Below are 27,546 nucleotides of genomic sequence, written 5' to 3' on the forward strand. Positions count from 1 at the left end.
AGGTACCTATGAATTTACTCCATAGTTTTCACTCTTTCCACAACTATTCCAGTAAGACTAATGTGTACCAATCCTTAAATCTGAAGGAAAGGGAGCAAACAGATACTTTTCTGAATCTGGGTTCTTCTCCTAGATCAGGTTTGGGTTGAAACAAAGATTGCTGAGTGCTGAGAAACCAACGGTGGTTAATTTCTTAATTGTTATTAAATCAGAAGACACACAGAAACAGGCTTATGAAGCAGCAGAAGCACTTTTTGTGTCCTGAAAATATACACAAATCAGCAAGGCAAAAGTGAGGGCAGTTTCTCTCTTTAGAAAGGTCCTGTGGGGCGTCTCCAAATTGTCCATTACTACCTAACACCTTCTGTAAAAGTTGGCAGATAGCAACTATATAAATATCTACATTTGTAAGTATTTAACTTGCTTCCTGAAACTCATCAAACATTTTGAGAACATGGTAAAGAGGTGTTACTTGAGTAAGTCAAGTCATAAAATCATCAGCATCCTGAATGTAAAGGGAGCAGATGCTGTGATTAGTTACCACTTATCAAGAGTTTCTTGGGAGCCTGACACTGGGCTGATCCCTCTAGGAACCTCAGCTCTTTAATTCCTCCACCAACTCTGAGAGGGAGGGCTGAGTGTGGCCCCATTTACAGGATGAGGCCCAGGAAGATGCATTATGGTATGAGGCCAAGAACACCCAGAGAGTAAGTATCAGAGTTCATCTCACTGCACGTGGGACTGATTGATTTTAGCGTCTCTGATCTTTACTCTTAAGCCTCAGTGACTCTAGACAAAGCGGATAAAGCACCACCTGGTAAGATGAGTGAGGGGTGTATATAAAACAGAGAGCCTGGCATATAGTAGGTGCTTAAACAATAATACCCAAGATTGTTATCATATCTGGTCATTCCTAGGCCTGATCAGGTCATACCAGGTCATACTTAGGTCATTCCTAGGTATTTATTCTCTAGGCAGTAGGAAGGCAAAACAAAAGTGTTGTAGAAAAAACAAGCCTCAGACCTTGTTCCCTGCAGCTGCCATGAAAGACTCACATGAATAAAGGAGTAGAAAACCACCAAGCTAGGACCCTCTCCCTCTTTTCAAAACTACCCCCTCAGGAAAAAAGCTGGGGAAACTGGCTTTCAAAACACACAAGGGATCACAGGTGTTTTCCTACAGATCAGCTTTTTTCAGAGCTGGAAGCATTTTGAAAGAACAGAGGGCAGATTTCGTCAGTGTCACTGTGGTTGTTGAGGCAGGAGGGCTCTGGGCTGAGCATGGAGTGTTGTTGGGGATTCCAGCACCTGTTTAGACACACACATGTTTAAAGATGGGAAGGTTTCCCCAGCGATGAAGCTCAGGTCTGAACAGGTGGTCTGAGTGGGCAGGAAGCCCCTCTCAGCCTAGGTGAGTTCTGTTGGAAGTGAGGGGTGTCCCTGCCAACCCACTTAGGCTAACTTTCTTGGGCCTCCTAAATGCTGTCACCATCACAGGCTACTCTGAACACCCAAAAGATCTGTTCTTAAAACCCAGGCACCAAGTGGAACCTACCTTTTTCAGCAAAAAACTACAGCTCTCCCTCTGTGATCTCAGAGAACACATAGCTCAGGGCTCCTCTGTCCTGGCTAGGCACCAGCATCCTCTGCAGGAGCTAAGACACTCAGCTGCCCAGGCCACATCTGTGCACTTACACTAGAATTTCCAGGGTGGACCCAGGGTCCTTGGAGCTTGTCACCACCTCCCAGGTGATTCCAATGAGCAGTTGAGGTTGAAAGTCTCCTAGTTCCACTCCAACCCATTACATTTAGTCCTGGAGGGAAAACTCTTTCAAGGCCCTTTGGCTCTGGGACATCAGAGCTCACGTTGGTGGAACCTGTCCCACGTGCTCGGCTCTGCTCTAAGCTCTTGATGTGTGCCCTCATTCAGTCCCTGCAGCTACTCTGTGAGGCTGGGGCTGTCACCAGGGGACAAGGACACTGAGCCCCAAGGTGGGGAGGGACTTATCAGAGGTCGCAGAGCCAGAGCGGGGCAGAACTGGGGTGGGGGCCCAGGCAGGGGGCTCGACCACTGTGCACTGAGCTCAGGAACACCCTAACCCACCCTATCCAGGGCTTCCTAGACCCTCTCCAGTCATCACAGACCCTCGATCCCACCATTTCACAGATGCGTAAACTGAGGAGCAGGGGGAACTGAGATGTGCCCAAGACCACAGAGCCTGAGAGGCCAGCACCATTCATTCCCGAGGGGCTGTCCTGTCGCCAGGCCATCATACTCCTGGAACACCCTGCAAAGGCTGTGAGATGATCTTCTTTCTATAGGTGAGGAAACGGGAGCCCAGCACAGGGAATCGGGTCTCAGCCTGGAAACACGTTTAGTTAGGAGTCCCTATTCTATGCTGGTGATTTGGACAGAGCTCCTCAAATCCTTCCAACTCTCCTGAAAGACATGATGACCACCATCGTGCAGATGAGGAAACTGAGGCAGAGAGAAATGAAGGGTCTGTCTCCTCTCACCCCTGACTGTGTCCTGGAATATCCTGTCAAGTCCAAGCTTTCAGGCCCATCAGCAGAGCAAGTGCCCACCTTCAGGAGCCCCCACACTGACCACCACCCCGCCTTTTCCCTCAGATTCTTGAATTCAAGCGACTACAGGGAGAAGGAGCCTCTCAGGGTCCAGCCCTGGGGACCCTGGAACAACAAGGGAAGACATGGGCTCCTGACACCTGAGTCTAGAACAGGAACTCTTGCTTACACAGGGCCCCACCATCCTCTAGAGAACATCTCCCCCTCCTCATCCTCAGTCCACAGAACCAGGAATGGGCGTGTCCAGTGCTGCTGGGTCTCAGTGGCCCCTCTGGACTCTGTCCACACCACCCTTCCCAGACCTGCTCCACAGGGGCCTGGTGAAGGGTCAACATCACATCAGTGGGCAGAAATGACTCCTGATGCTTTTAAGTGTGTTTTTTAGGAAAATCATGATATATTGTAGTATCTGTCTGAATTGGTTATAAAGGTAGTCCTGCCTCTCACACAGGACTCTTTTTTTTATACTTCATACTGAAGAATAGAACAATACAGGATTTTAAGAGGACAAGGCTGGAATTTTCTCCCCACTTTGACAAGCACGGTGAGGTATGCAGCAAACAGGGCTGTGAGTCAGACTGCTTTGGGTTCAATCTTGGCTCTCCTACTTGCTCACCAGCCATGTCCCCTCCTTGAGCCTCGGTGTCCTCATCTATAAAAGGACAACAGACGAACCCCTCCCTCAGACACTGGTTATAAGGAGTATAAGGCATGAGGAAGATTCCGCATCTGACAGGCTGCTCCCCGCCCCTCCCTCTGTTCTCACCCAGGGAATCATCTGGGCAGGCGGCCTGGGGAAGAGGCAGAGCAGCCTCCTGGGAGGCGGCAGATCTGAGTGGTGGTGGTGGGCCACTTACTGGCTGCGATTTGCGGGCAAGGAGCCCATCATCTGGGAAATTAAGTAGTATCTGCAAAATCAGGAAAAAGCCACCTTCCTTTCCTATGTCCAGGGGTTGTAGGGAGATTCAATTGTTACCACATCTAAGAGAGAAATTTGGGGCAATTTCTACCCAAATTTAAATCCACATACTGCCTGAACTAGCAATGCCACTTACAGTGGGCATCTCCCACCAGAGTAGAGTGATGTATAGGTAAGGTTATCCACTGTAGTTCTGTTTTAATGGCCGAAGTTTGGGAACAACTCGTTTATTTGTTAACAAAGACTGGTAGATGCTGTCTCCATATGCCAAGTGCTTTGCAGCTGTTGAAATACTGGGCAGCTCCAGGTGATGATATGGAATGAGGGATTTACGGTTAAAACAAAAGTAGGAAGAGGTTCCCAATCACCTTGGGTCTCAGGGCCTGCATGTAAGGGGCATTATGAACCTTTGGGAAACCTATGAAAAGGGTCCCTGTTCAATGGTTCAAATTAAGGGGCTTTTATTTTGCTCCCTCCTTGTACCAGGCTCTTCCATGAAACCAGTTTCAATGTTGCTGCAGGAAGGGGACTGGCCTGGAATCAGATTGGGTTCTGGAAGGATCCCCTCACTGACCACGTGACTGTGGTCTGGGTCCCTGTCACCTCTTGGCCTCAGGCCCCTATGTGTACATGGGGGTTGGAGGATGGTGTCTAAAGATCCTTCCTGTGCTGACAGTCCAGGATTCAGGAATTAGAAAGAGGATCCTGGACCTCTGGCAGAAAACCCTAAATGAGCACCTTTGCTACCTCAATGGGGCTGCCCCTAAGTCAGCCACATGGGGACATTTTTCTGAGATGACCCAGCTCTGCTGGGAGCTTTCAGTGAAGGGTTTTCTCAACAGATCCCCAGGAAACACCCAACCTCTGGGCATCTCCTTCAAGCAGGGCCATCAGAGTAAACACTGGATGTCTGCCCTAAAAATTTCCCCTCAGTGTGTAGTTTCTGAAGAATGTATAAACACATCTCCCCTCCCTGCCCTGGAAGGCTTTCTCCTCTTTGGGAGGAAGCGGACATAAGCTTCACATAAGAGGAGCCCTTGCCTGCTTTGCTCACTGCTGCCTCCACAGCATCCAGGGCAGGGCCTGGCACACAGGAGGTGCTCAGTAAGTGCTGAGCAGATGGAACACTCAGCCACATTGAAGGGAGTACTCTCTGGAGGCAGGTGGTAGGATCTGACCTGCGACAGGGAAAGTCACTCAGACTTTCAGTTCCCTCATCCCTGGAACCAAAGAGCTGGATGGGATGAGTTGGATGAGGAGTAATTAGCATGACCCCCACAGACCTCAACTTCCCTGACCTGTAGAAGGACGTGAAATCAGAGCATGTCCAGACCATGAGAAAGCACACAGTGCTGCATCTGACTGCCTTTTTTTTTTTCTTTTTTTTTTTGCTCACAGAGTGAAGGGCATTCCTGTTGACACGTTATCACATACCAGCGGACAAAGGAGACCCAAGCCATACTCACCGCTCACAGTGAGATGAGTGCCTGGTCCAGACTTAAACTCCACGTCACCCTGTTCTCCTTTCCGGAACTTCACACAGTAGTAGACACCAGTGTCTGCTGGGGTGATGTTACTGATGCGGATGGAAAAGTCCATGTTATTTCTCTTTGTGGTATCTGCAACACTTGTTACTCGGGGGGAGACATCTCCTTTTTGACTGTAGATTAACTCCGGACCTGGCCCAGTTCCCCTGAACCACTTGATGGGCCCCACAGGGCTCAGGGAGGTCACGGTGCAGTGCAGAGTGGCCGTCTCTCCTGCTGCAACTGACACTGACCTCTCAGGCTGAATCACCTGCAGCTCCCCCTCACCTGCCGCTCCTGGAGGAAAACACAAAGCAGTTAAGTATTCATCCTCATGTGATCCTGTAGGTTTTCTCAAGTGTTTATCAACGACAGCTTTCAGTGACTGTGCATACCATGAGCTGGCCTTGAACTCAGTCCACTGCACATATATCACATGTGACCCTCACAACGAACCTGTAACTTGAGACCCTATTACAAAGGAGGAAACTGAAGCACAGAGAGGCTAAAAATGTGGCAGATAGTAAGTCTGAGTGCCTGAGCCATCGATGGAAGTCATGTCTGAACTGGGCTCTGAGTTCAAGTCTGAATTTACCAGAAGTAAAGAAAGGGGCACAAGTGTTTCTGAGAGAAGGACCTGCCTGGGCGAAGGTTCAGAAGTGGGTGGCAGCACAGTGTGTGTGAGGGGCTCTATTCTGTTTCAGGTCTGGCTCAGTAAGCAGGCCCTGGGCAGAGAGACTATACTCGGCAGTTGGGTCCCATGTAGGCCATGGACCAGTGAAGTACTTGGGTACAAGGGCTTGGGTGTGAGTCCTGGCTCAGTCCTGCTGAGTGACCCTGGCCATCACTCAGGCAACCATGAAGATCCTACAGGGAGGCCTGCGAGTGTGCTGGATGCTGCCAGGCACTGCGTGGTGTGGGTTACTGCTCTCTGGGCCTTGGCCTCGTCTGTCAGTTACTATGGCCCTGTCTCCATGGATCTCTGGTAGGAACAAACAATATACCTAGGCCAGAACAGGGTCAAAAAGAAGGGTCTAGTGTCTGGAGCCAACTGAACTGGTTTGAGACCTGGCTCACTTTTTATTCACCCATGACCCGAGCTTATGCATTGCTTCAGTCTCAGTTACGTTATCCACAGGAAGGGTAGAACACCCATAGCCTTCTGTGTGTTCTGGAAAGAGAGTGAGATGACACACAAAAGCCCCTGAGCACCAAGCTGGGCACAGTGACTAAGTGAACCTCACTTCCATCGGCCCTCACTGACACCCCTGCAGGCCAGGCCCAGGCTGGATGCTGGGACACACAGGGGCTGGATCCAGGTCAGGCCTCAAGGGCTCCTGGGATGGACAGGTGGAAGGAGTCCAGGAGGTCAGTGGTGCAGGGGGGCCGAGCCCCAGATTAAAGAGGACTGGGGAACATGATCAGGGATTCCCAGTAGAGGAGGTTGGGGGAAGGGGGACACAGAAGGAAGATGGACAGGCCGGGTAAAGATGCTGTAGGAGGTGCTGTGGCTGCTAAGAGGGAGGTGCAGCCAGGGCCCTGATTCTAAACAAGGTGGGGGTGGGGAGAAAGGACAGATCATGAAGACCCTGGAGAAACACACACACACACACACAGATCGGCAGAGGGAGGAGCAGACAGAGACGGAGTGAGAGACAGATACGCAGGGAGAAAACAGAGAAAAGACAGAGACGCATAGTGATGTCAAACTGGCAGATGGGCAGATGGGCCAAATGGCCTCTGCCTGGTTGCGCCACTGACCCGATGTGACCCTGTCCTGTCCTGACCTAGGCCACCTTGCTTTGTACATCAGACAGGGTTGTAGCTGATGCCCTAAGCAGGCCCTCACCTCTGGCTGAGCAGGAAGAGTGACCTTGTGAATCTGTCAAGCCACAGACTCCTGTTTGCCTTCACTGTGGGCAAGCCTGGACTACAGGACAGGCTTCTCATCCCTCTGCCCATGGTCCCAGCTCTGACTTCCATGCCAGGGATTGCCCAGTTCTCATGGCTGGTGATCAGAGATGCAGAGTGGCAGCCTGAGGGCAGCCCAACCCTCAAGGTGCAGGGAAGAAACCAGAATCCGCAGAGGGCAGGGGCTTGGGGTGAAGCGGGTGGCCAGGTGTATGGGAGACACAGGGAGGAGGCCCATGGAGACAGGCAGGCACCCTGAGACATTCCAGGCCTCATTAGCAGCCGCCAACAGCATCTATCTAGGAATGTTCCCAATGGGTCCACATTCACACCAGAGGAAACACTAGAAACGCAGCTTGGAGTATGCACAGGTGCTGGGGCCAGCAGGCCTGGGTGAGAGTGCAGTCCCCACCCAGCCAGCTCAGCACCTGCCCTTGTGGGACTCCATCGCCCACTCCTGACACCCCCCGCCGGGACAGTCATGAGGAAATGGTTGGATATAAGTGCCTGTAGCACATGTGCTGATTAAACTTTAGTCTCTGTTCCCATCATTACCAAAGGTACATTATACTTGACTTTCTCTGGATTGGCATTTCTCCCCAAGCAGGAAACAGGATCCACAAGGAAGTGTTTCTGACCCCTGCCTAGGACACTGCCTGGTACACACTGGGCCCTTGATAAACACACACTGAAAGAACACAAAAATGAAGGAAGGAGGGATTTCACTTGCTCCTGGGCAAATCCTCTCTCTGAGCCTCTTGCCTCATCTGTTAGAGGGGCTGCTAAAGGCAGGTCTGGAAGACACCGAGCCTGGAGCCTGGGACTGGGCCTGGACCATAGATGCACGTAATCGGTGGTGGTTATTATTATCGTCATCAATACCACTGCACGGGGCTGTGAGTCAGCAGCTGGCAAGGGACCATGAGCAGGACATGGGGTGTGAAGCCAGAAGCAGGGCTGGGGCAGGGTTATTCTTGTGCTGCACCCGGAGGCCTGCAGTCACACCCAGGGAGGCGACAATAAAATCTGGCATTGTGGAGGGCTGTCCCCCCTACTTTTTTTTTTTTAGCTCTTCTCAAGCTCTCTCCACCAACTGCAGCCAGATTTAGGAGGTTTAATTAATTAGCCAGTGTTTATAAAGCGTTTGAAGAATTTTAAAAGTGCGATGTAAGTGCCAAATATTATTTTAATCTCTGTGTGTTTTTTCTCAGCAGAGTCTTTCCCTCATTTGCTTGCTTTTCTTTTTCTCTGCAGGTCCTGTTCTGGGAACTGGGCTTCTTAAAAACTACTCCCGCGGTTCTGGGCCTGGGGTCATCACGCTGGCATCACTGACAAACCCATTTCCCACTCTCTTCTGCCCTCCTGGCAATGGTTCAGCAGCCTGCATCGTCTCAGGGAGAGGAGGGCAGCTGGGCAGCCATCCTCCCACGGTGCTAGTGGGATTGGAGGGTGGGCCATCCTTTCAAGAAAACAGCGTGGCAGGAGGCACCCAGGCGTGGCGGCTGTTTCCCAGCCTTTGCTGGGCTGCTCCACAAGGATGCGACCCCAAATATGGAGTGGGATCCCCATGGAACAATCTTGTGAAAGTTGGGAAAAAACTCAAGTGCTCAGTGACAGGGATGGTTAAGGGAACTGTGGCCTATTCTCTAGATGGAATTACAAGCAGCCATCACAAAACAGTAACTGTGAAACTGGTAATCTGGACATTTTTGCAAGGTATAATTTTAAATGATATTGTGGTTAGCAAATAAAACCTGTCCATTGTAAAGCATTTAAAGAAAGAAAAAGTATAAAAACAAAGTAATAATCTCATAGAATACCATCAAAGATAACTGCATTTTGACATTGGTAAAAAATGAGTAAATAAAAACAATGTAAAATCATGCTCATATTACTAAGGATACTTGCAAATATTTTGCACCATTCATTCAGGTGTTCTAATAAAAAATTGCAAACATTGTAATTTCCAAGAAAAGGAGACTGTTGATCCCAAGATGATGAACTTATTATGACCACACCTACATATAAGGATTATAATTATGGACACAGAAATAGATGACAAGATCGGAGTCAGTTACTAAGTGACGTTTTTCATGTGATCTTAAACTTCTAATTTTGAAAAAGATGTATATCTGATTTAAAGACTAACATGACTAATTGTGAGTAGCAGACTTCCAAGGGATTCTGCTTTTATGTTTTCTGTTTGTGTTACTTGTACAATAGGGAAGCAGGAAAACTGCTTTCAGTATGATCATGACTTTGTAAAATAAACTAAAACTATATGTAAACAAACAACTGTGAGGTACTACACAAGGCTATAAAACGCAACTCTCTTTGGGTCGTGAATCTAATGGGCTTTTTCTTTTTTATTCCTTCTATTTTGGGTATTTTCAGATTTTTTAAACTGGATAGCTATTAAGGAATATTTACATGTCAGTGTATGGCAAAACCAATACAATATTGTAAAGTAATTAGCCTCCAACTCCAATTAAAACAAATTAATTTATATTAAAAATTTTTTTAAAAACAGAATATTGACAGTATCCCACCTGTAATAAGAAAAACCTATACATGTAATGAACATCAACATTCTAGGAATCAGCAAACTAAAATGGACTGGAATGGGTGAATTTAACTCAGATGACCATTATATCTACTACTGCGGGCAGGAATCCCTCAGAAGAAATGGAGTAGCCATCATGGTCAACAAAAGAGTCTGAAATGCAGTACTTGGATGCAATCTAAAAAACGACAGAATGATCTCTGTTCATTTCCAAGGCAAACAATTCAATATAACAGTAATCCAACTCTATGCCCCAACCAGTAACGCTGAAGCTGAAGTTGAACAGTTCTATGAAGACCTACAAAACCTTTTAGAACTAACACCCAAAAAATGTCCTTTTCATTATAAGGGACTGGAATGCAAAAGTAGGAAGTCAAGAAACACCTAGAGTAACAGGCAAATTTGGCCTTGGAATATGGATTGAACAGGGCAAAGGCTAATAGAGTTTTGCCAAGAAAACGCACTGGTCATAGCAAGCACCCTCTTCCAACAACACAAGAGAAGATTCTACACATGGACATCACCAGATGCTCAACACCAAAATCAGATTGATTATATTCTTTGCAGCCAAAGATGGAAAAGCTCTACACAGTCAGCAAGAACAAGACTGGGAGCTGACTGTGGCTCAGATCATGAACTCCTTATTACCAAATTCAGACTTAAATTGAAGAAAGTAGGGAAAACCGCTAGACCATTCAGGTATGACCTAAATCAAATCTCTTATGATTATACAGTGGAAGTAAGAAATAGATTTAAGGGTCTAGATCTGATAGATAGAGTGCCTGATGAACTATGGACTGAGGTTCGTGACATTGTACAGGAGACAGGGATCAAGACCATCCCCATGGAAAAGAAATGCAAAAAAGAAAAATGGCTATCTGGGGAGGCCTTACAAATAGCTGTGTAAAGAAGAGAAGCGAAAAGCAAAGGACAAAAGGAAAGACATAAGCATCTGAATGCAGAGTTCCAAAGAATAGCAAGAAGAGATAAGAAAGCCTTCTTCAGCGATCAGTGCAAAGAAATAGAGGAAAAGAACAGAATGGGAAAGACTAGAGATCTCTTCAAGAAAATTAGAGATACCAAGGGAACATTTCATGCAAAGATGGGCTCGATAAAGGACAGAAATGGTATGGACCTAACAGAACCAAAAGATATTAAGAAGAGGTGGCAAGAATACACAGAAGAACTGTACAAAAAAGATCGTCATGACCAAGATAATCATGATGGTGTGATCACTCACCTAGAGCCAGACATCCTGGAATGTGAAGTCAAGTGAGCCTTAGAAAGCATCACTATGAACAAAGCTAGTGGAGGTGATGGAATTCCAGCTGAGCTATTTCAAATCCTGAAAGATGATGCTGTGAAAGTGCTGCACTCCATATGCCAGCATATTTGGAAAACTCAGCAGTGGCCACAGGACTGGAAAAGGTCAGTTTTCATTCCAATCCCAAAGAAAGGCAATGCCAAAGAATGCTCAAACTACTGCACAATTGCACTCATCTCACATGCTAGTAAAGTAATGCTCAAAATTCTCCAAGCCAAGCTTCAGCAATACGTGAACTGTGAACTTCCTGATGCTCAAGCTCGTTTGAGAAAAGGCAGAGGAACCAGAGATCAAATTGCCAACATCCACTGGATCATGGAGAAAGCAAGAGAGTTCCAGAAAAACATCTATTTCTGCTTTATTGACTATGCCAAAGCCTTTGACTGTGTGGATCACAATAAACTGGAAAATTCTGAAAGAAATGGCAATAGCAGACCACCTGACCTGCCTCTTGAGAAACCTATATGCAGGTCAGGAAGCAACAGTTAGAACTGGACATGGAACAACAGATGGTTCCAAATAGGAAAAGGAGTACATCAAGGCTGTATATTGTCACTCTACTTATTTAACTTCTATGCAGAGTAGATCATGAGAAACGCTGGGCTGGAAGAAGCACAAGCTGGAATCAAGATTGCCAGGAGAAATATCAATAACCTCAGATATGCAGATATGCAGATAAGACACCACCCTTATGGCAGAAAGTGAAGAAGAACTAAAAAGCCTCTTGATGAAAGTGAAAGAGGAGAGTGAAAAAGTTGGCTTAAAGCTCAACATTCAGAAAACTAAGATCATGACATCTAGCCCCATCATGGGAAATAGATGGGGAAACAGTGGAAACAGTGTCAGACTTTATTTTTGGGGGCTCCAAAATCACTGCAGATGGTGATTACAGCCATGAAATTAAGATACTTACTCCTTGGAAGGAAAGTTATGACCAATCTAGATAGCATATTGAAAAGCAGAGACATTACTTTGCCAACAAAGGGCCGTCTAGTCAAGACTATGGTTTTTCCAGTGGTCATGTATGGATGTGAGAGTTGGACTGTGAAGAAGGCTGAGCACTGAAGAATTGATGCTTTTGAACTGTGATGTTGGAGAAGACTCTTGAGAGTCCCATGGATTCCAAGGGGATCCAACCAGTCTATTCTAAAGGAGATCAGTCCTGGGTGTTCTTTGGAAGGAATGATGCTAAAGCTGAAACTCCAGTACTTTGGCCACCTTATGCGAAGAGCTGACTCATTGGAAAAGACTCTGATGCTGGGAGGGATTGGGGGCAGGAGGAGAAGAGGATGACAGAGGATGAGATGGCTGGATGGCATCACCGACTCAATGGATGTGGGTTTGGGTGAACTCCAGGAGTTGGTGATTGACAGGGAGGCCTGGCGTGCTGCGATTCATGGGGTCGCAAAGAGTCGGACACGACTGAGCGACTGAACTGAACTGAACTGGAGGCCACCCCTCAGATTTCCACAAACCCAAGGAGCTTGGGGCCTGGGAGGCTATGGCGGGAGCTCTGGCAGCACCTGGGGCTCAGTATCCCAAGAAAACATCCACCCTGGCCCCACCTGGCTTAGTATCCCCCTTCCTGGCTTTGATTGTTACTGGCCATCCTTGGGGGTGGGGCGTGCTGGTTTACCACCCCCTCAACACAGCAGCACCTCCTTAGGCAGTGCCTTAGGCATCTTCTGGGTTACGAGTTGATGTCTGTGTATGAGTGTGTAGTGAGGAGGGTGGATGGGAGTACGCACACAGGAGAGAAGGAGAAATGTGCACATGCATGCATGGGTGTGCCAAGCACAGGTATTCACACATGTATGCATGGGTGGGTGCAGGGCTGCATACACACATAAGCTTGTGTACAAGATGCTCACATGTGCAGGAACATGCTCTGGTGCAGCTCAGGAGTGTGTCAGAAGGGGATCGGTAACCAGGGCCCGGCAGGGGCATGAACTGTGCACAAGAGAGTTTCTGAATGTGGGTGTGAACCTGTTGGTGTGTGTCTCTGCCCAAGGTGTGAACAGATAGACATCTGGGAGGGGTGTGAGCATGTGGGTACATACAAATGTGGGTGCATGCAGGGAGGAGAGAAGTGGGCTGTGTACACGAGTGTGTGTGTATGTGTGCAGGGAGGGCACATGTGCAATGGGAATGGTGTACATGAGTGTGAATGTGAGGGTGTGCGTGCTGACGTAAGTGCTGGGGAGAAGGGGCCGCAGTGTGAGTGGGGACCACTGTCATGTACACTGTGTGTGTGAGTGCCCAGCTGTGAACATGCCTGGCACACACCGGGTAGTGAAAGAGGAAGGAGGGTGGGGGGAGATGCCCCTTCAAGTCTGGCTCCTGGTGGGCAAGGCCCTGTCTGACCCCTGGGACAGGGTCCTGCCCTTGACAGGAGGCTCAAACTGAGCACCTACTTACTAGGCAGTAGCCGCAGGGCACAGTGGTGAAGAGGCCAGCCTGGAATTGCCCTGCTGGAGCTCATGACCCTGGGTGGGGCAGGCGGCTCCCAGGATGCATTCAGGAGGGGGTTGCACAGGTGATGACTGTGTAGACTCTGCAGTTCCCAATGGGGAGCCTGGGGCTCTGATCCAGGAGTACCAGCTGCAGCTAGGCGCTGACTTTCCTCTGGAGTGAGGCTGATTCACTTACACCCTTTCAAGCCTCACTCTACAGACGGGTTGTGTCCTGGATGCCACAGGACACAGAGCAGTCAGATGGGTTCTCACTCTTGTAGGGCAGAGTCTTGAACACAGGCAATAATCATGTGTAGGGTGATCAGTAAGAGGCTTGGGGACAGGGTGTTGGAAGAGATCTGAGAAGACTTCCTGGAGGTGGTGGTCCCTGAGCTGGGTCTTGAAAGCTGACAAAGGCTAGGGCGAAGGAAAGGCATTCAAGAAGGGAGAACCATGTGAGCATGGGTGTAGAGGAGAGAAAAGGGCTTGGCACAATTAAGGGACCAGGGCAGAGTCCTTGGGACATACTTAGTAACTGTGAGCATGCTGGGGAAGGGTTAGCCCAGGACTGAGCTACCCAGGACCCTAAAGGATGGCTTCAGTTGCCATCTAAAGAGCAGGCCATCACTGGGAGCAGCCTACTGGTACCTGTTGGGTGGAGATGCCTCAGCTGCTGCGGTGGAAACTAGCACTTGCCTTGGGACCGGTACAAATCAGGATACACATGACCTTGTGAATAACATGGGAGCGGGTCCACTGGGATCAGGGTACTCTCTCCTGCATCGCCACTCCAGGCAACACAGAGAACTGGACACTGTCCATATGCAGGTAAAGGGCAGACCCTGGTATCCCCCTCCATGTAGCAGGTAAACTCTTAAAAGCTTGGGCGCTGGGGCCAGAAGAAGCATATATCAGCCCTAGCAGGGTGACTTAGCAGAGTCACTTTTCTCAAAGCTTCCACTTTCTCACCTGTAAACAAGGGGGTACCACTCTCTCTCTCTCCTCAATGCCAGACATTCAGTGGTTGGAAGAGCTGGCCTGAGATCTGTACGTTTCCCCAACTCCCATCTTTCCCCTGACCCACAGCCAGCTATTAGCAGAGCAGCTGGCTCACCTTCCAAGATCTGGCCAGACTCTGACCTCTTCTTACCACCTCTATTGTGCCACCATCCTTCACCAGATCCTTATCTCAGCTTCCAAACCAGCCTCCCTGCTCCACCTCACCTCTCTGTGATGTACGCTCCCTGCAGCGAGAGGAGCCCATAAAACCCAAGGTAACATGATCATTCCTTTGTGCAAAACCCTTCTGCAGCCTTCATTGTTCTCACGGTGAGACCCAGGATCCTTCCTGCAGCCTTGCTCGCAACCGTGCTGGATTCTTAACTCACCTCAGGGCCTTTGCCCTTGCCACTCTCTCTGCCTGGCACTCTCATCCTCTAGATATCTGCATGCTGGATCCCTCACCTTCTTCAGGCCTGAGAAGCTTCCTTGGCACTGTGTATAAAGCACTACCCCCCTCAATGTCCCTTGCTCTGCTTTATTTTTCTACAATACATATCACCCACCACCCAACATATAATAAGCATTTGTCAATTTCATCAGCATCTAAATCCCCACCTAGACTTATAAATCCTTTGAGAGGGACTCAGTTTTGTTCCCTGCAGTGTCCTCCAGGTTTCTACCAGTGACTGGCATTTGCTGAATGTATGTTCTAGTTTGGATTCTAATTCTGCCACGCATGAGACCCCAGAAAGTGTCTTGACCCCCTTGGAACTCTGGTTTCTCATCTATAGAATGAGGATGATGATGCTGATAATAATGACATTAACACCAGGGCTATTCTAGGATGAAACAGGCTAACGTGTGTGAAGAGCTCAGTGCTGTGCCTGGCACAGAGGAAGTGCTCAGTGCGGGGCGTTATCACGGCAGTGGATATTTAAGGATGAAGAGGAAGACAGACGATTGCAGCCGTAAGCCTAAGAAGCTAAAGATTCTCTCTGAGGCAGAACCAGCTCTGCCTCGATGTCTACACAAGATCCCTTGGAGCAGAACCTGTGCACAGTGTGTGTGCTCTGTTGGCAGGAGGCCGGGAGGGCCAGAGGCCCTGGTGAGTGTTTGCTGGGTTTAGATGGGACCTGGATGTAATGAAGAAATGCTCACGGTGCAGCCCTGTTTTCAAAGCAGCAGGGAAAGAACTACTACTCGATGTGTGCTATAAGTACCCTCTGCATTCTCCAGGCCTGGTGGGGCCAGGCGAGGCTGCAAGAGCAGGCAGGGGCAGTAACACCCACCATGCACTTTCTTGACAGCCTAACCTTTCCCCTATTTCCCCATTTTGCAGAAGGAGAAACTAAGGCCCAGGATGAAGCCTGGAGAGGCTGAGAACCCCGGTGTGTCCTTTTAACCCCAAACCTCCAGGCCCAGCTGTTCCTCTAGGACAAGCCCTGGTGCTTCCCAGCCACGCTCTCATGGGTACAACACACTGATAACACATAACAGATAAGGCCACATAACAGGAAGCCCTCATTTATTTAACTGTCATGACCTAGGGATGCAACTGCTGTTGTCACCAGCCCCTTCCTCCAGGTGAGGAAGCTGAGACCCGACGAGGCAGGAAGGGGCAGAAGCAGAACTCAAACACAAACGTCAGACACATGCAATCTCTTCCCTCTGTGACCGGGTTCCCTCCGGCTCAGGCTTCTGGATTCTCAGGCTGCCAAGGACACACACACATTTTCCCAGTTGAGATAAAGGCCCCCTTAAAGCGACACGCATTTATTAAATGACATTTGCCAAGGTTTCAGCACATTCTGCGGCCGACAGCAGACATTCTCCGGACAAGATTTTTCCCCAAGTTGACACTATTCACAGATGCCTTTTATAGTGCTTTTTGCAGTTCACAAAAGCACTTTCCACAGCTCTTCATTCCCTTAACCCTCAAAGGTCTCCATGCAAGAGGAAAGACTGGTAGCATTTCCATTTTACAGATGAGGAAACCAAAGCTCAGAGCAGAGAAAGACACCTCCTCCAGAGCACACAGCCAAGAAGCAGCACATTCACCTGGATTCACTCAGGAATGTGTGTCAAAGTGGATGCCTGTCCATTGTCCCCCCTCCCCCCCGCTAGACAGAGGGTGTGGGGTACCATCACAATGGAGGGTGAGAGGGGCATTCCGGCTAGAGCACCTGAGCTGGAAGGGACCAGCAGGAGAGCAGCCCAGCTGAGCCTCTGCTTCACAGAAGAGGAAACTGAGGCTCAGAGGGACAGCATGGGGGGTTCCAAGTTCTGGTTGGTGAGTGAAAGAGCAGGGCCTCCACCTGCTCTTTAGAGCCCCAACCAGAAAATGACGGCTGCACGATGATAAGAGTAACAATGGCTAACAAGCATTGAGCACGGATATTACCAGGAGCACGACAGGCCTCACGACCCTCCACAGGGACCCAGCAACACAGGCTGTCCTACCCCCGCTTCACAGAGGGGAAGACTGAGGCTCAGGGAAGTACAGACACTTGGTCAAGTCACAAGGCTGCAGAGTAGTCTGACTCCACCCACATCCTTACCCACTGCATCAGATGGGTTGGTGTGATGGAAGCCCCTCGGGGGAGGCTGGCACTGAATCAGGCCCTTCAAGCCGAATCCCAGCCAAGAGAGTATAGCATGAACTGCATCGTTTCATGGTTTATCTGCTTGTTCACCATGGAGTTTACACTGGGGCAAGCTGTTCAGTACAGCGAGAAGTTAGGGTTTCTGGCCCCTTACCTCCATCCTAGATGGCACTGATACTTTGTGCTTCCTGATTATCTTGAAGTGAAGTGAAAGACGCTCAGTCATGTCCAACTCTTTGCGACCCCATGGACTATACGGTCCATGGAATTCTCTAGGCCAGAATACTGGAGTGGGTAGCCTTTCCCTTCTCCAGGGGATATTCCTGACCCAGGAATTGAACCAGGGTCTTCTGCATTGCAACTGGATTCTTACCAACTGAGCTATTTCACATGATGGGCAGGGATTTGTAGTCGTGGTCCCCTTACAGAAGCAGAACTGTGTAATCGTTAGGGCACAGGTCTGTTTTCTGACCAGGATTACTGCCTGTGTGACCTCAAGGTTCCGAGCTCCCTTTTAAAAATGAGGATCTTTCTTCATTCAAACAATATATATTAATCTGCCTACTTTTAGCAGGCCCAGTATAAGGTCCCAGAGGCCCAGCAGTGAATAAGACATAGTCCCTACTCTCAGATAGCTTATATTCTAGTGGCAGAGACAGGGGTGAAATAATGAAACAAATATAAAAATGGCTAGGAGTGAAAATACATTTACACCACGAAAGAGAATAACAAGCAGAACCAGTTTTAGAATGCGGCAATTGGGAAAGGCATCTCTGAGCAGGTGAGATGGCAGCTGAAGGCTGAAGGAAGCAAAGGCCAGGGAAGGTGCTCTGGTAGGAGAGAAGAGCAAGTGCAAAGGCCCTGAGGTAGGAAAGCAGCCAGCTCACGTGAGGTCCAGAAAGAAGACTGCTGCGGCCAAAGCCCTTGGAGGAAGATAAGTGTGGTACTAGTTGGAGCTGGAGAGATGGATGTTTTCCAGAAAATGCCATGTCTCAGGGATCATAGTAAGGAGTTTGATTTTATTTGAAGGGAATCACTGAAAAGTTCAGAGAAAGACCAAGAGAATTTGATTCACTCCAGGTGCTATGGGTAGAGACTGAAGGGGGTAAGAGGGGAGACAAGACAGCAGTGATGAGGGTGCTGCAGCGTTTAGGGGCCTGAGTTCAGACCTAGCTCCGTACTTAGGCCCTGTGTGACCTCAGGCAAGTCACTTCACCTCTTTGAATATCTGTTTCTTCATCTGCCCAAATAACAATAGTTCCCATCTCACAGAGCAGTGGCGAGAATGAAATGAGATGAGTTATAGAGTAATCATCCTATCACATGACCTCACATGTTCAATGTCAAGTGCTCAGTGAATTAGATCCTACTTGGTCTGGCCCTGACCTCTCCTGACTCCCACACTGCCTCTCTCCCTTAAGTCCAGCCTCACTGGCTATTCTTGGAACACAGCTAACCTATCCCAGCCTCAGGACCTTTGCACTTGCTACTCCTTCTGTGTGGCCTGCTGAACCTGATATTCCCTTGGCTGCTCCCTCGGTTTTACCCAGGCCTCTGCTCTTTGGAGAGCACCCCCACCCCATCCCCACTCAACCGTCTATTCTATTGACCTGCTTTAGCTCTCTTCGTGGCACTTGTCTCCACCTGACAGAACGTTTACTTGGGTCTGTTTTTCCTTTCTCACTAGGATGTCAGTTCCATCAGAGCAGGTGTTTTTGTCTGTCTGCTGTTATATTCCTAGTACCTAGAGCCACCCCTGGCACATAGATGCTCAAAAATATTTGTTGAATGGATATTTACAATTAAAATGACCATAATAAGGACAGAGAAGTGATTAAGAGTAAACCGAGGCTTGGATTTAGCTTTTTAACTCTCACTGGCCATGTGACCTTCGGAGGAGCCCAACTTAGCTTTGGGGATCCTCAGTTTCCTTATCTGTAAAAGGAGGATGAAGGACTTCATACATTTTGGCTCATTATAAGGATTATACAATGGCTCATGTTCAGGTACCGATGGCTGAAATGATGCCTCATGTCTACATGTTCAAGTATCGATGGCTGAAATGGAGCCTCATGTCTAGCCGTCTTTACCCATCCTCCCTCCTCCCGCTTTTCCCAGAAAAATGAGGGGCAGGTGAAACTTGAATGGCAGATGAGTGTTGAAGCTGAGGTTCCTCACACCATTCCTCATCTCACAAATGTTTGAAATTTTCTAAAATAAAAAGATAAGGAAGAGGCAGCAGAGAGTCCCAGCTCAGCTAGTGCCCAAGCACACCGTACACGACTTGCTTCCGGCCTGGGCTGCCACTTCTGAAGGACACCACAGGCTGGCATTGTCACGCACACACTCCGGCCCTCCCGCCTGCAGGCTCATCTCTCACTCCTGGCTCCCGATCTCCCCCTGGGCTGCACACCTGATCTCCCCCAGCTCCTGGCTTAATCTGCAGCCATCTCACACTCTGTGCCCCCAAACAGATGTGCCAGGAAATCTTCCAGACACAAAGAACCGATTCTGTATCACCACTGACTTCCACCTCAGCTGTTTTGCACCTCCCTGGACTGAGGGCCTGGCAGGGAAAATCCACCTTGTGGAGGGCGCTATCGAAAGACCTGTCCCAGGAACACCCACGTTAACAGGAAAGCAGTTTCAGCTGTGAAAATAGACGCTTCCCTCTTCGGTATGCGATGGAAACACATCTTGGGAAGAGCCGCTGTCTCTGCCTCCCAGGAGGATGGACTGACTGACAAAAATATGCAAGGAGCACCAAGAGGGCAGGAGAGCAGCACCCCTGAGCCTCATCTCTCTGCCGGGCAGGGTGGAGGGACGCCGAGTGAGTGAACATCATAGGCGCTGTGGCCATCCTAAACTCTTAACACTTACTGTGTGGCCTTGAGCGAGTTGCTCTGCCTCTCTGAGCCTAGTTTCCTCACTGGTCAGATGGATTTGATGGTAACCATGCACATCACCCAGGGTAACTCTACGCACCACTGGGATCTTCCGCGCCAAGTGCGGAGCCCAGTACGGGGCCGGGAACGATGGTTCCCATTATTATCACTTAGGTATTTTCCATGGAATGTGGCATCCTGTCAGATTTCTAGCTTTAGTGGTGGAAACTTCCAACCCAGCTCGGTTTTAAAGAGCTTGGCCTGAATGACAGGGGGCGTGGTGTACCACCAAGCCTTGCCAGGGATCTGCTGTGTGAGCCCAGCCAGCCCTGACTTCTCTCAGGGCTGCGGTTTTCTTGGCCGCACACAGAGGTGCTGACTGATGGAAGCTCTCTCAGGCCTCCTCCGGCTTTCCAGGTCTGGGAATCCACAATTCCAGCCCTGTGGATCGAGACAGAGACACCTAGAGGCAGGCTGCGCCCACGGCGGGTGCCGAGTCCCAGGAACTATTCAGTCACACCAGCCAGTCTCTGCTCAACTTGTCTTCCCTGACTGCACAAAAGCCACAGGGAAAAACGTGATGCTCACATTCACTCGCGACAGCTCTTGTTTTGTGAGCGCCTCTGCTCTGTGTGCAAGGGCTTTTGCAGGGTGCTTTACCAACATCAGTCCCACTCCCATAGATGAGGAAACCCCAACAGAACAAAACGATGACAACTGAATGTAACGTGTGGTAAGCTGGTACTAAGTACGTACTGCGTGCCAGGCACAGCTTCAAGCATGAAACGTGGGCTAACTTAGTCCCTGAAATACAGTTGTTAATGTCATTTCCATTTTACAGATGAGGAAACTGAACCACTGGGCTCAATAAATTGTCCAAGTAGGCTAGGCTGTGTCTGTGTGTGGAAAGGCTACAGCGCAGAACCACTATGCCCACCAGAGTTAAACATGCACTAATATGTGATTTAAAAAAACAAGGGAAAAGTAATAAGTAGCCTCAGATAAATCCTGGGGTGAAGGTTCAGAGGAGAACGAGATCCGTGGAACAAGAGGCAGCACAAAGGCAAGGCTGAGTAGGTTCGGACATGTAATGATACGGACATACAGGAAACGGCATCTCGGGTGGCAGGAACAGCATAAGCAAAGGCACAGAGATGAGAAAGTCCGGCTGAGGTTGTGGATTTGTACAAAGGCATTAAACAAACTTTGGTAAAGTATGCCTGCAATGCGGAAGTCCTGGGTTTGATCCGTGGGTTGGGAAGATCCCCTGGAGAAGTGAATGGCAACCCACTCCAGTGTTCTTGCCTGGAGAATACCATGGACAGAGAGGAACCTGGTGAGCTATTATCCACGGGGTCACAAAGAGTCTAACACAACTAAGCAACTAACACAGACACACATTTACCAAACTGGGTTAGGCCCTGTGTTAATGGCCATCAAACAAACCCAATGCCTCTTATTCATATCTCTGGGGAACCCTGCAGTGAAAGGGTCCAGCTGGGGCTTCTGCAAGTAGAGCCCATCTCAGGGTCTCTGAGGTGCTGATACACTTGAGCTGCCAGGAAATCTCTGGCTGCAGGGCAGAAGTCTGGCCATCTAGCAGCATCTCAAGAGGTCAGCTCTTTGGAAAACATGTGGCTTAGAAATAGGGCCTGTCAGGGAGGGAGCCCAGGCCCTGTTGTAGGTTTGTTTTTTTTTTAAAGAAAACTTGGACCCACTCAACAGTTTTGAGCAGGAGAGTGACATGATCAGAATTGTGTTGACAGACCAGAAATCTGAACGCATTAAAAAGAGGCGGGGGTGGGGGGGGCACCTTCCATCAGTTCAGGACTACAAATAAGAAAATAATCTGTCGCACGGAGCCATTGGAAGCAGCAAGCGAATGCGTGTGGGATTCATACAACAGTTTTAGACTGCCTTCCTCTCACACACCCCCTCTCCATCTGTCGCAAAGGGCACCAGGAAAATGCAGGGAGGAAGATTCCAGCTCTAGGGGCTCCAGAGCTCAGCAGCCCAGACTGGGGGCTCTGATAGGAGCCGCACTGCTCCCATGAGCTGTCCTTTAGGAGGGCCCATCCTCAGGGCACTCTCAGAGAAACAACTGTGGCTCAGTTAAAAACTTCTGCCGCAGAAGGAACCCTTTCACAAATCTCTATCTGAGCTGGATAGGGGACCCTCTCATGCCATTGGAAAGTACCCTTGATTAAGTCATCAAACGTCTCCCCTCTAAGGCTACCCAGCCATAAGGCCAAGATTCAAAATCCCAGCTGCCTACCACTTACCCCTTGGGGCAAGTTACTTCCCTAGTCTGGACTCTATTTTTCTCATCTGCAAAATGGGGATAATAGCCAACTCACGCTTTGTTTTGCTGACTGATAAGATAGCAGATCACTTGGCAGATAAGGCACTACTGAGGATTCAGCCAGGAATACAGGCAACATTCAAGGAATGTTGGTTCTCCTCCCTTCTCTCAACACGTGGATCCCATTAGGACTTCATACATGCTAAGTGATGGCAAGTAAAGGAATGAATCACACCACGAGTTTCCACGGGGTTGGTAAAGGAGTAATTAATGGCAAGAAAGTACCCAGAGAACACCAAGACCTTAAAGGACCTTCCACAGACTCTTTGGGGCCAAGGCACCCCACTCGTTTTTTCTTGTGAAAGAGGAAGTGAGTTGAATTTCACCACTTAGGAAAGTACAGAGGAATCACCAGCATGCTACCCTTTTCTGAAGGGTGAGAGGTTCACCAGAGTGCTCAGCTGTTCCCCAAAGCCTGACACCCACTTTGGCCTGGCCTTCTCCAAATCAGAGCAAGGAGTGAATGCGAGTTTATCTACAGTCTGTCCAGCAGGGGTCCCAGAGGTCCTCAAACCCGGAGGGGCCAAGTGAGGAGCCTGCAGCCTTGGTGTCAGGCACTGCTGCTGCCACTGCAGAATCCAGCTTCCCGGGTGCCCCCAGTCCAGGCCCCTTGCCCTTCTTGCTGCCTCAGAATCTCCCTTGGTGAAGTTGTTTGAGCAAACACTGGCTCCAAGAACACAAGTTGGTGACTTCACTGGCCTCTTTTCAGAACTTCTCTTTGGCAACATTTGTGCTGAAAGCAATCTTAAACTTCTTCCCTGCCTCCCCTATCCAAGATAATTCACGTGAGTAGCCCCCTCCAAACAGTGATCATGTGAAACCACAGCAGTCATGTGACACCTCCTAGGCCGACAGTTCTGCCGGAGACAGTAGTAGTCATTCAATCCAAAGACGCCTTCCCAAGCCTGACATTTGAGTTCCTCACTCAAGCAAATCCATTTTCTTAGAAAATTGGACAACTGCCTCCTTCTACCTTCCTGCTCTTCTGCCCTTCCTCTCTTCTGCTTTGTCATAAAATGCATGCCTGGAGACCTGAGGGAAGGGTCTGAAGCCCCATTCTTCAGCCAAACCAGGTGAATTCCACGCCAGGGCCAAGGGTGACCAGGACCCTTTAGAACCGAGTGAAGGATGCTGAGAAGCTTGAGCTCTGGGGGTAACACCCCTTCCCCACCACCCTCAACCAAGAAATGTATTCTTCCCTCCTAAGATTTATTTATTTCAAAGTTAATCTTGGCCCCTCTGCTGCTCCCACTTTTTCAGGCTATTGATGCTGAATGGATTGGAACGGAAGTTTTACAGCCTAATCTTTACCATTTTATAGATTGTTTTTATAGCAAAAGGGGGAGAATTTCCTCACGAGAAGGGTGCTGGTGCTCCCAAGGCAGCCTTGGGAAAGGCAGCTGCCCACTTGTTAATCAGCATCACCCTGAATTTCCCAGGGACGGAACCACAGGGTCCTGGTTAGAGAAGGGTCTCAAACAGACATTGAGAACTTAACTTGGGCCCAGTTCCCTGCTTCAGGGAAATTAAGCTCTTGTGAGAGAATCTCGTGCATCCCAGGCCAGGAAGGAGGGCAGGGCAGGGCCTCAGACTTTTACTGGGTGTAAATGGTCAGCTCAGGCAGGAAGGAGTAGATCGGAGACACCACTGGCTCATCAGAGAGACATGAAATCTATTAGGGCTTCCTCTTGCCCAGCAAGGGCCCAACTGTAATTGAAATACTGGGGGTGGGGGTGGGGGTGGGGATATGTGGGGGTGCCTGCGTGGGTTCTGGGGGCTCAGTGGAAACAGTGGGGCAGAAAGAAGCTGCTGTCCACCCCCACCTCTCCCTCCACCCACTCTTTGCTAGTTCTCCCTTTCTCACCGCTATCAGATGGTTACCAGTCTCTAGGCAAATGCAGAAGGAGGGGGGAGGTGGGTACTGAGCTCATCTTTACCTCCCTCCCTCAAGAGAGGGAGGTGCAGAGACCCCTCTGCTGACAACACGGCTTCAAGCAGCCAGAAACAAAATCCTATTCTCTGCGCCCCCAACAACTCCTTTAACACAGTTTCTCTGCTCTCCACACCCTCCCAGGAGACTCAGGGTGCTGCAAAACCCCTTTAAGAAGCAGGGCTCCTGAATGGTGACCTCACCCTTTGGCGAACACACGATAGCCTTCAGAGCCCGCCTGCTGGAGACAGCCAGGTGTTTGATGTAGGCCAACAAAAAGACATGCTCAGAGCCACAGGTAACAGCCCCACTGAGCACCTGAGCTGCAGCGAGCTGCCTGGAAACCTGGGGAAGGCGGGAGGAAGGAGGGGGGCCACAGAGCAGCCGGGAGACGACCATCCACCCAGAGGCTTTGGCAACCACAGGGACAATCCGCTGTGTTTCCACATCGGCATCTGCAGATCGCAGATCACAGCCGCTCACCCCAGAGTTACCCTGGCCTCTCTTCCTCTCTCTCCCGCATACTAACACTGCTTTACTCTGCGCACCAGAGGGAGAGCTCACTCTTCCCCAGTTGTCATAGCCTGTTTCTGTTCCATCCTGGCCAGTACAGGAAGGACCTCTGCCCCTATCCCCTTCTCTCAGACCCTGAAGTCAAACATGTGGAAAACATAAGACCTGGGAGAGATATTCCAGAGGAGCCAGGGTCCCTCGCTCTGAAAGCCACTGACAGCCCGCCTCCCCCATCAGATTGGGCAGGGGCCAATGAACCAGCTCTTCTGGGTCTGTTCTGATGCCCAGCGTAGTGGCGCACAGTCAGAGTCCAGAGAGACTGGGTTCCATCCTTGGCTGTGTGACCTTGGGCAAATCGCTGTCCCTCTCTGGGCCTCAGTTTCCTCATCTGTAACCCTGGTTACAGGCACCTCTCCCCCTATTACTGCTAGACATTAGTCGAGTGGCTCCGAGTGGCCGGCTGAGAGGCCTGGGTCGGCAATTTGGGGACGGCAGCGGTGGGCGGTGCGGGTGCTTACCTGTCCAGGCGCTGGACGCGGCGAGCAGCAGGCAGAGCAGCGGCCTGAGGCGGCCGGGGGCCGGGCGGGCTGGCTCCATGGGCCGCGGCTGCGGAGCGAGGAGGGAGAGCGGCCGTGAGTGCGCGCTCGGGCGGGCGCGGGCTGGAGCGGGGAAATGACTAAGGCTCCCCCTTCTCCCCCCACCTCTCCTCCCGGCCGGGCTTCCCCCCTCCCTGGAACGGGCGCCTGGAGCGGCTTAGGAGGCGCCGTCAGCGCCGCGGTTTTCGGAGGAACCCCCCTCCCCCGAGCCCCGCCACCCCGGAGAGATCGAGAGACGGAGAAGGGGAGAGACCCCAAGCGCGCGAGAAACGAAGCCAGGGACAGCCCGAGAGAGCCGGCAGGAGAGGGAAACAGACCCAAGGGAGCCAGGCAGAGAGCCAGAGACACAGGCGAGAGCTGAGGAGAAAGAGAGAGAGCGCGCGCGGAGTGAGCGAGGCGGCGCGCAGATCGAGACAGACAGCGCGGGAGAGGGAGGACCGCGCGGGCAGGGCGAGGGGCAGTGGGCCCGGCCGCCCCCGCCGCTGCCCTCCTGCCCCACCCGGGCTCCTCGCGGCGCCGCGGCTCGCTTCCTCCGGCCCGCAGTCTGGGCAGGGGCCCCCGCCCTCCTTCCCTTCCCCTCCTCCCGCCGGCCTCGCTGGAGGCTGCGGGGCTCGGGCCCCGCGGGCACCTCCGCCGAGCGCCCGCCAGCTGCGCGCCCCGGGGAGGGAGGGAGCGAGAGAGGGCGGTGCGCCAGGCCCGGGCACCCCCTCATCCCCTCCCGGGCCCGGGCTGTGGCCCCGGCCGCCGGCGCCCAGCTCGGCTCGGGACTGGAATTGCCGGGGCTCCGACAATGTGCCAGTTCAGACGCCCGCGCGGTGGCCCCGGCCCCGAACCGCCTCCCCCTCGCCCCCTCCCTCGGCCAGCCGGGCTCGGACCTGCGCCGCCCGGCGGATGAGAGCTGCGAGACGGTGGAAGCGTCGCCGGGGCTGCCCCGAGGCCGGGCCCCTCGCTCCACTTTGCGCAAACTTGTTTTTCTAAGGTCAGAGCCGCAGGCCGGCTACATCGTCCTCTTAAGGTGGACTGGGGAAGTTGCGGCCGGCCTCCCCTCACCTCCGGACTCTGGCCGCGGCCAGTCCCGGCTTCCCGCCCCGGGAGGCTGGAGGCGGCTCGGGAGCGCGGGGAGTGGAGGAGGGGGACGTCTGCCTTTCGCCCCTCCTCTGCGGCCCTGTCCCGGGGCCCCAGAGCCAAAGCCCCTCTCGGGGTGGGTGAGGGCCAGAAGGGGCCCCTATCCTTTCAGATCTGGGCCGAGGTGAAGGAAAAAGCAGGAAGTAAGTGAAGGTAGGGGGAAGGGGGCAGGAAGGAGAGAGTGATGGTACAAAAATAGCGTGTGTGTAGGAAGGACTTCAGTACCGCCTGGGAAAGCGGCGCGGAGGAGAGGGAGCTGAAGGGGGGCTGTGGCCAGGACACCAGGGGGAGGAGTCCGGGCCTCTCTGGGGAGGTGGGCTCTCCCCGCCAGGTGCCTGTCTGTCAAGGAGGTGCCTCTCTGTCAAGGATGGCTGCTTCAGGGATGGGGAGGGGCCCGGAAGAGGTGCGGGGCCAGGGCAACTGGAAGGCCTGTGCTTCAGGAAGATGGCAGGGGGTGAGGAAGATGAGGGGATGGGAGAAGAGCTGGAACCAGAGGCCTGGAGGCAGGACAGAGCCTGCTGGTGAGAAAAAAGCAGCCGTTTTCCCTCTCTCAATTCCTCTTTCTGTTCCCCTTCTTTGAGGGAAAGCTGTATTCCCAATAGCACTCAGGTCAGGGATGAGGATGAGAATGCTCTGATCACCAGGCCAAAGAAGGCTCCAGACTGGGGGAGGGAGTGGAGTCAAAAACCCTCTAATTGTAAATAAACAATAACCAGTTTGGCTTCACAAAGCCTTTAGGATGATATGAAGCAAGGTGGGAGAAGGGCCAGTCCTCTAAACTGAGGAGAAATTGAAGCCCAGAGAGGGTATGGACTTGCCCAGGGTGACACAGCAAGACCTGGGGTAGAAACAAAGTTTGAATTTCTGATTCCCAGGTTAAAGATCTTTGTACAGTGACACCCTCATCCCTCTCCGACCCTACCCCAGCCTCCCTGTTAAATGTCTGGTCTTGATGTGCTGCTAAGACAAGGAGGCAGGCAGGGTGCTGCCTCGGTTCAAATCCTGCCAGCCACCTCTTGTGAGCTGTGTAGACTTGAGAAAATACCTCATTTTTGTGGCTCCATTTCCTGAGCCAACAGGAGTATCAACCTAAAAAGGCTGGAGTGAGGATGAGATGAGTTGGTATTTGTACATTTAAAAACTGCCACATGGCATTTGATAAATAAGTCAAGCATTTGACAGCAGTCCTCAGGAACCTACAGGGTTCTGGGTAGTATGTGAAGTGTAAGGGGATTTTCTTTGGGTGCAG

At 50.9% G+C, this 27,546-nt stretch overlaps 1 protein-coding gene across 6 annotated transcripts in view; it reads right to left on the reverse strand.

The window, feature by feature from the left end:
* SIRPA (signal regulatory protein alpha) overlaps nucleotides 1–26,397 on the reverse strand; it is a 43,411-nt gene extending 17,014 nt beyond the window's left edge. For 4 of the 6 annotated variants that reach the window (XM_052650840.1, XM_052650839.1, XM_052650838.1 and 1 more), the window contains exons 1-3: nucleotides 26,048–26,397; nucleotides 25,095–25,182; nucleotides 4,971–5,327 (exon numbers count right to left, since the gene is read on the reverse strand). In XM_052650840.1, coding sequence (XP_052506800.1) covers nucleotides 4,971–5,327; nucleotides 25,095–25,173 — 436 coding nt within the window. In that variant the 5' untranslated portion in view covers nucleotides 25,174–25,182; nucleotides 26,048–26,397. Of the gene's footprint in view, nucleotides 1–4,970; nucleotides 5,328–25,094; nucleotides 25,183–25,489; nucleotides 25,594–26,047 lie in introns of those variants that run through there. The other 2 variants (XM_052650837.1, XM_052650836.1) reach the window with 2 other exon arrangements.
* Nucleotides 26,398–27,546: the final 1,149 nt, after the last annotated feature.

This window comes from Budorcas taxicolor, chromosome 13 (assembly GCF_023091745.1).
Source record: "Budorcas taxicolor isolate Tak-1 chromosome 13, Takin1.1, whole genome shotgun sequence".
Classification (NCBI taxonomy): domain Eukaryota; kingdom Metazoa; phylum Chordata; class Mammalia; order Artiodactyla; family Bovidae; genus Budorcas; species Budorcas taxicolor.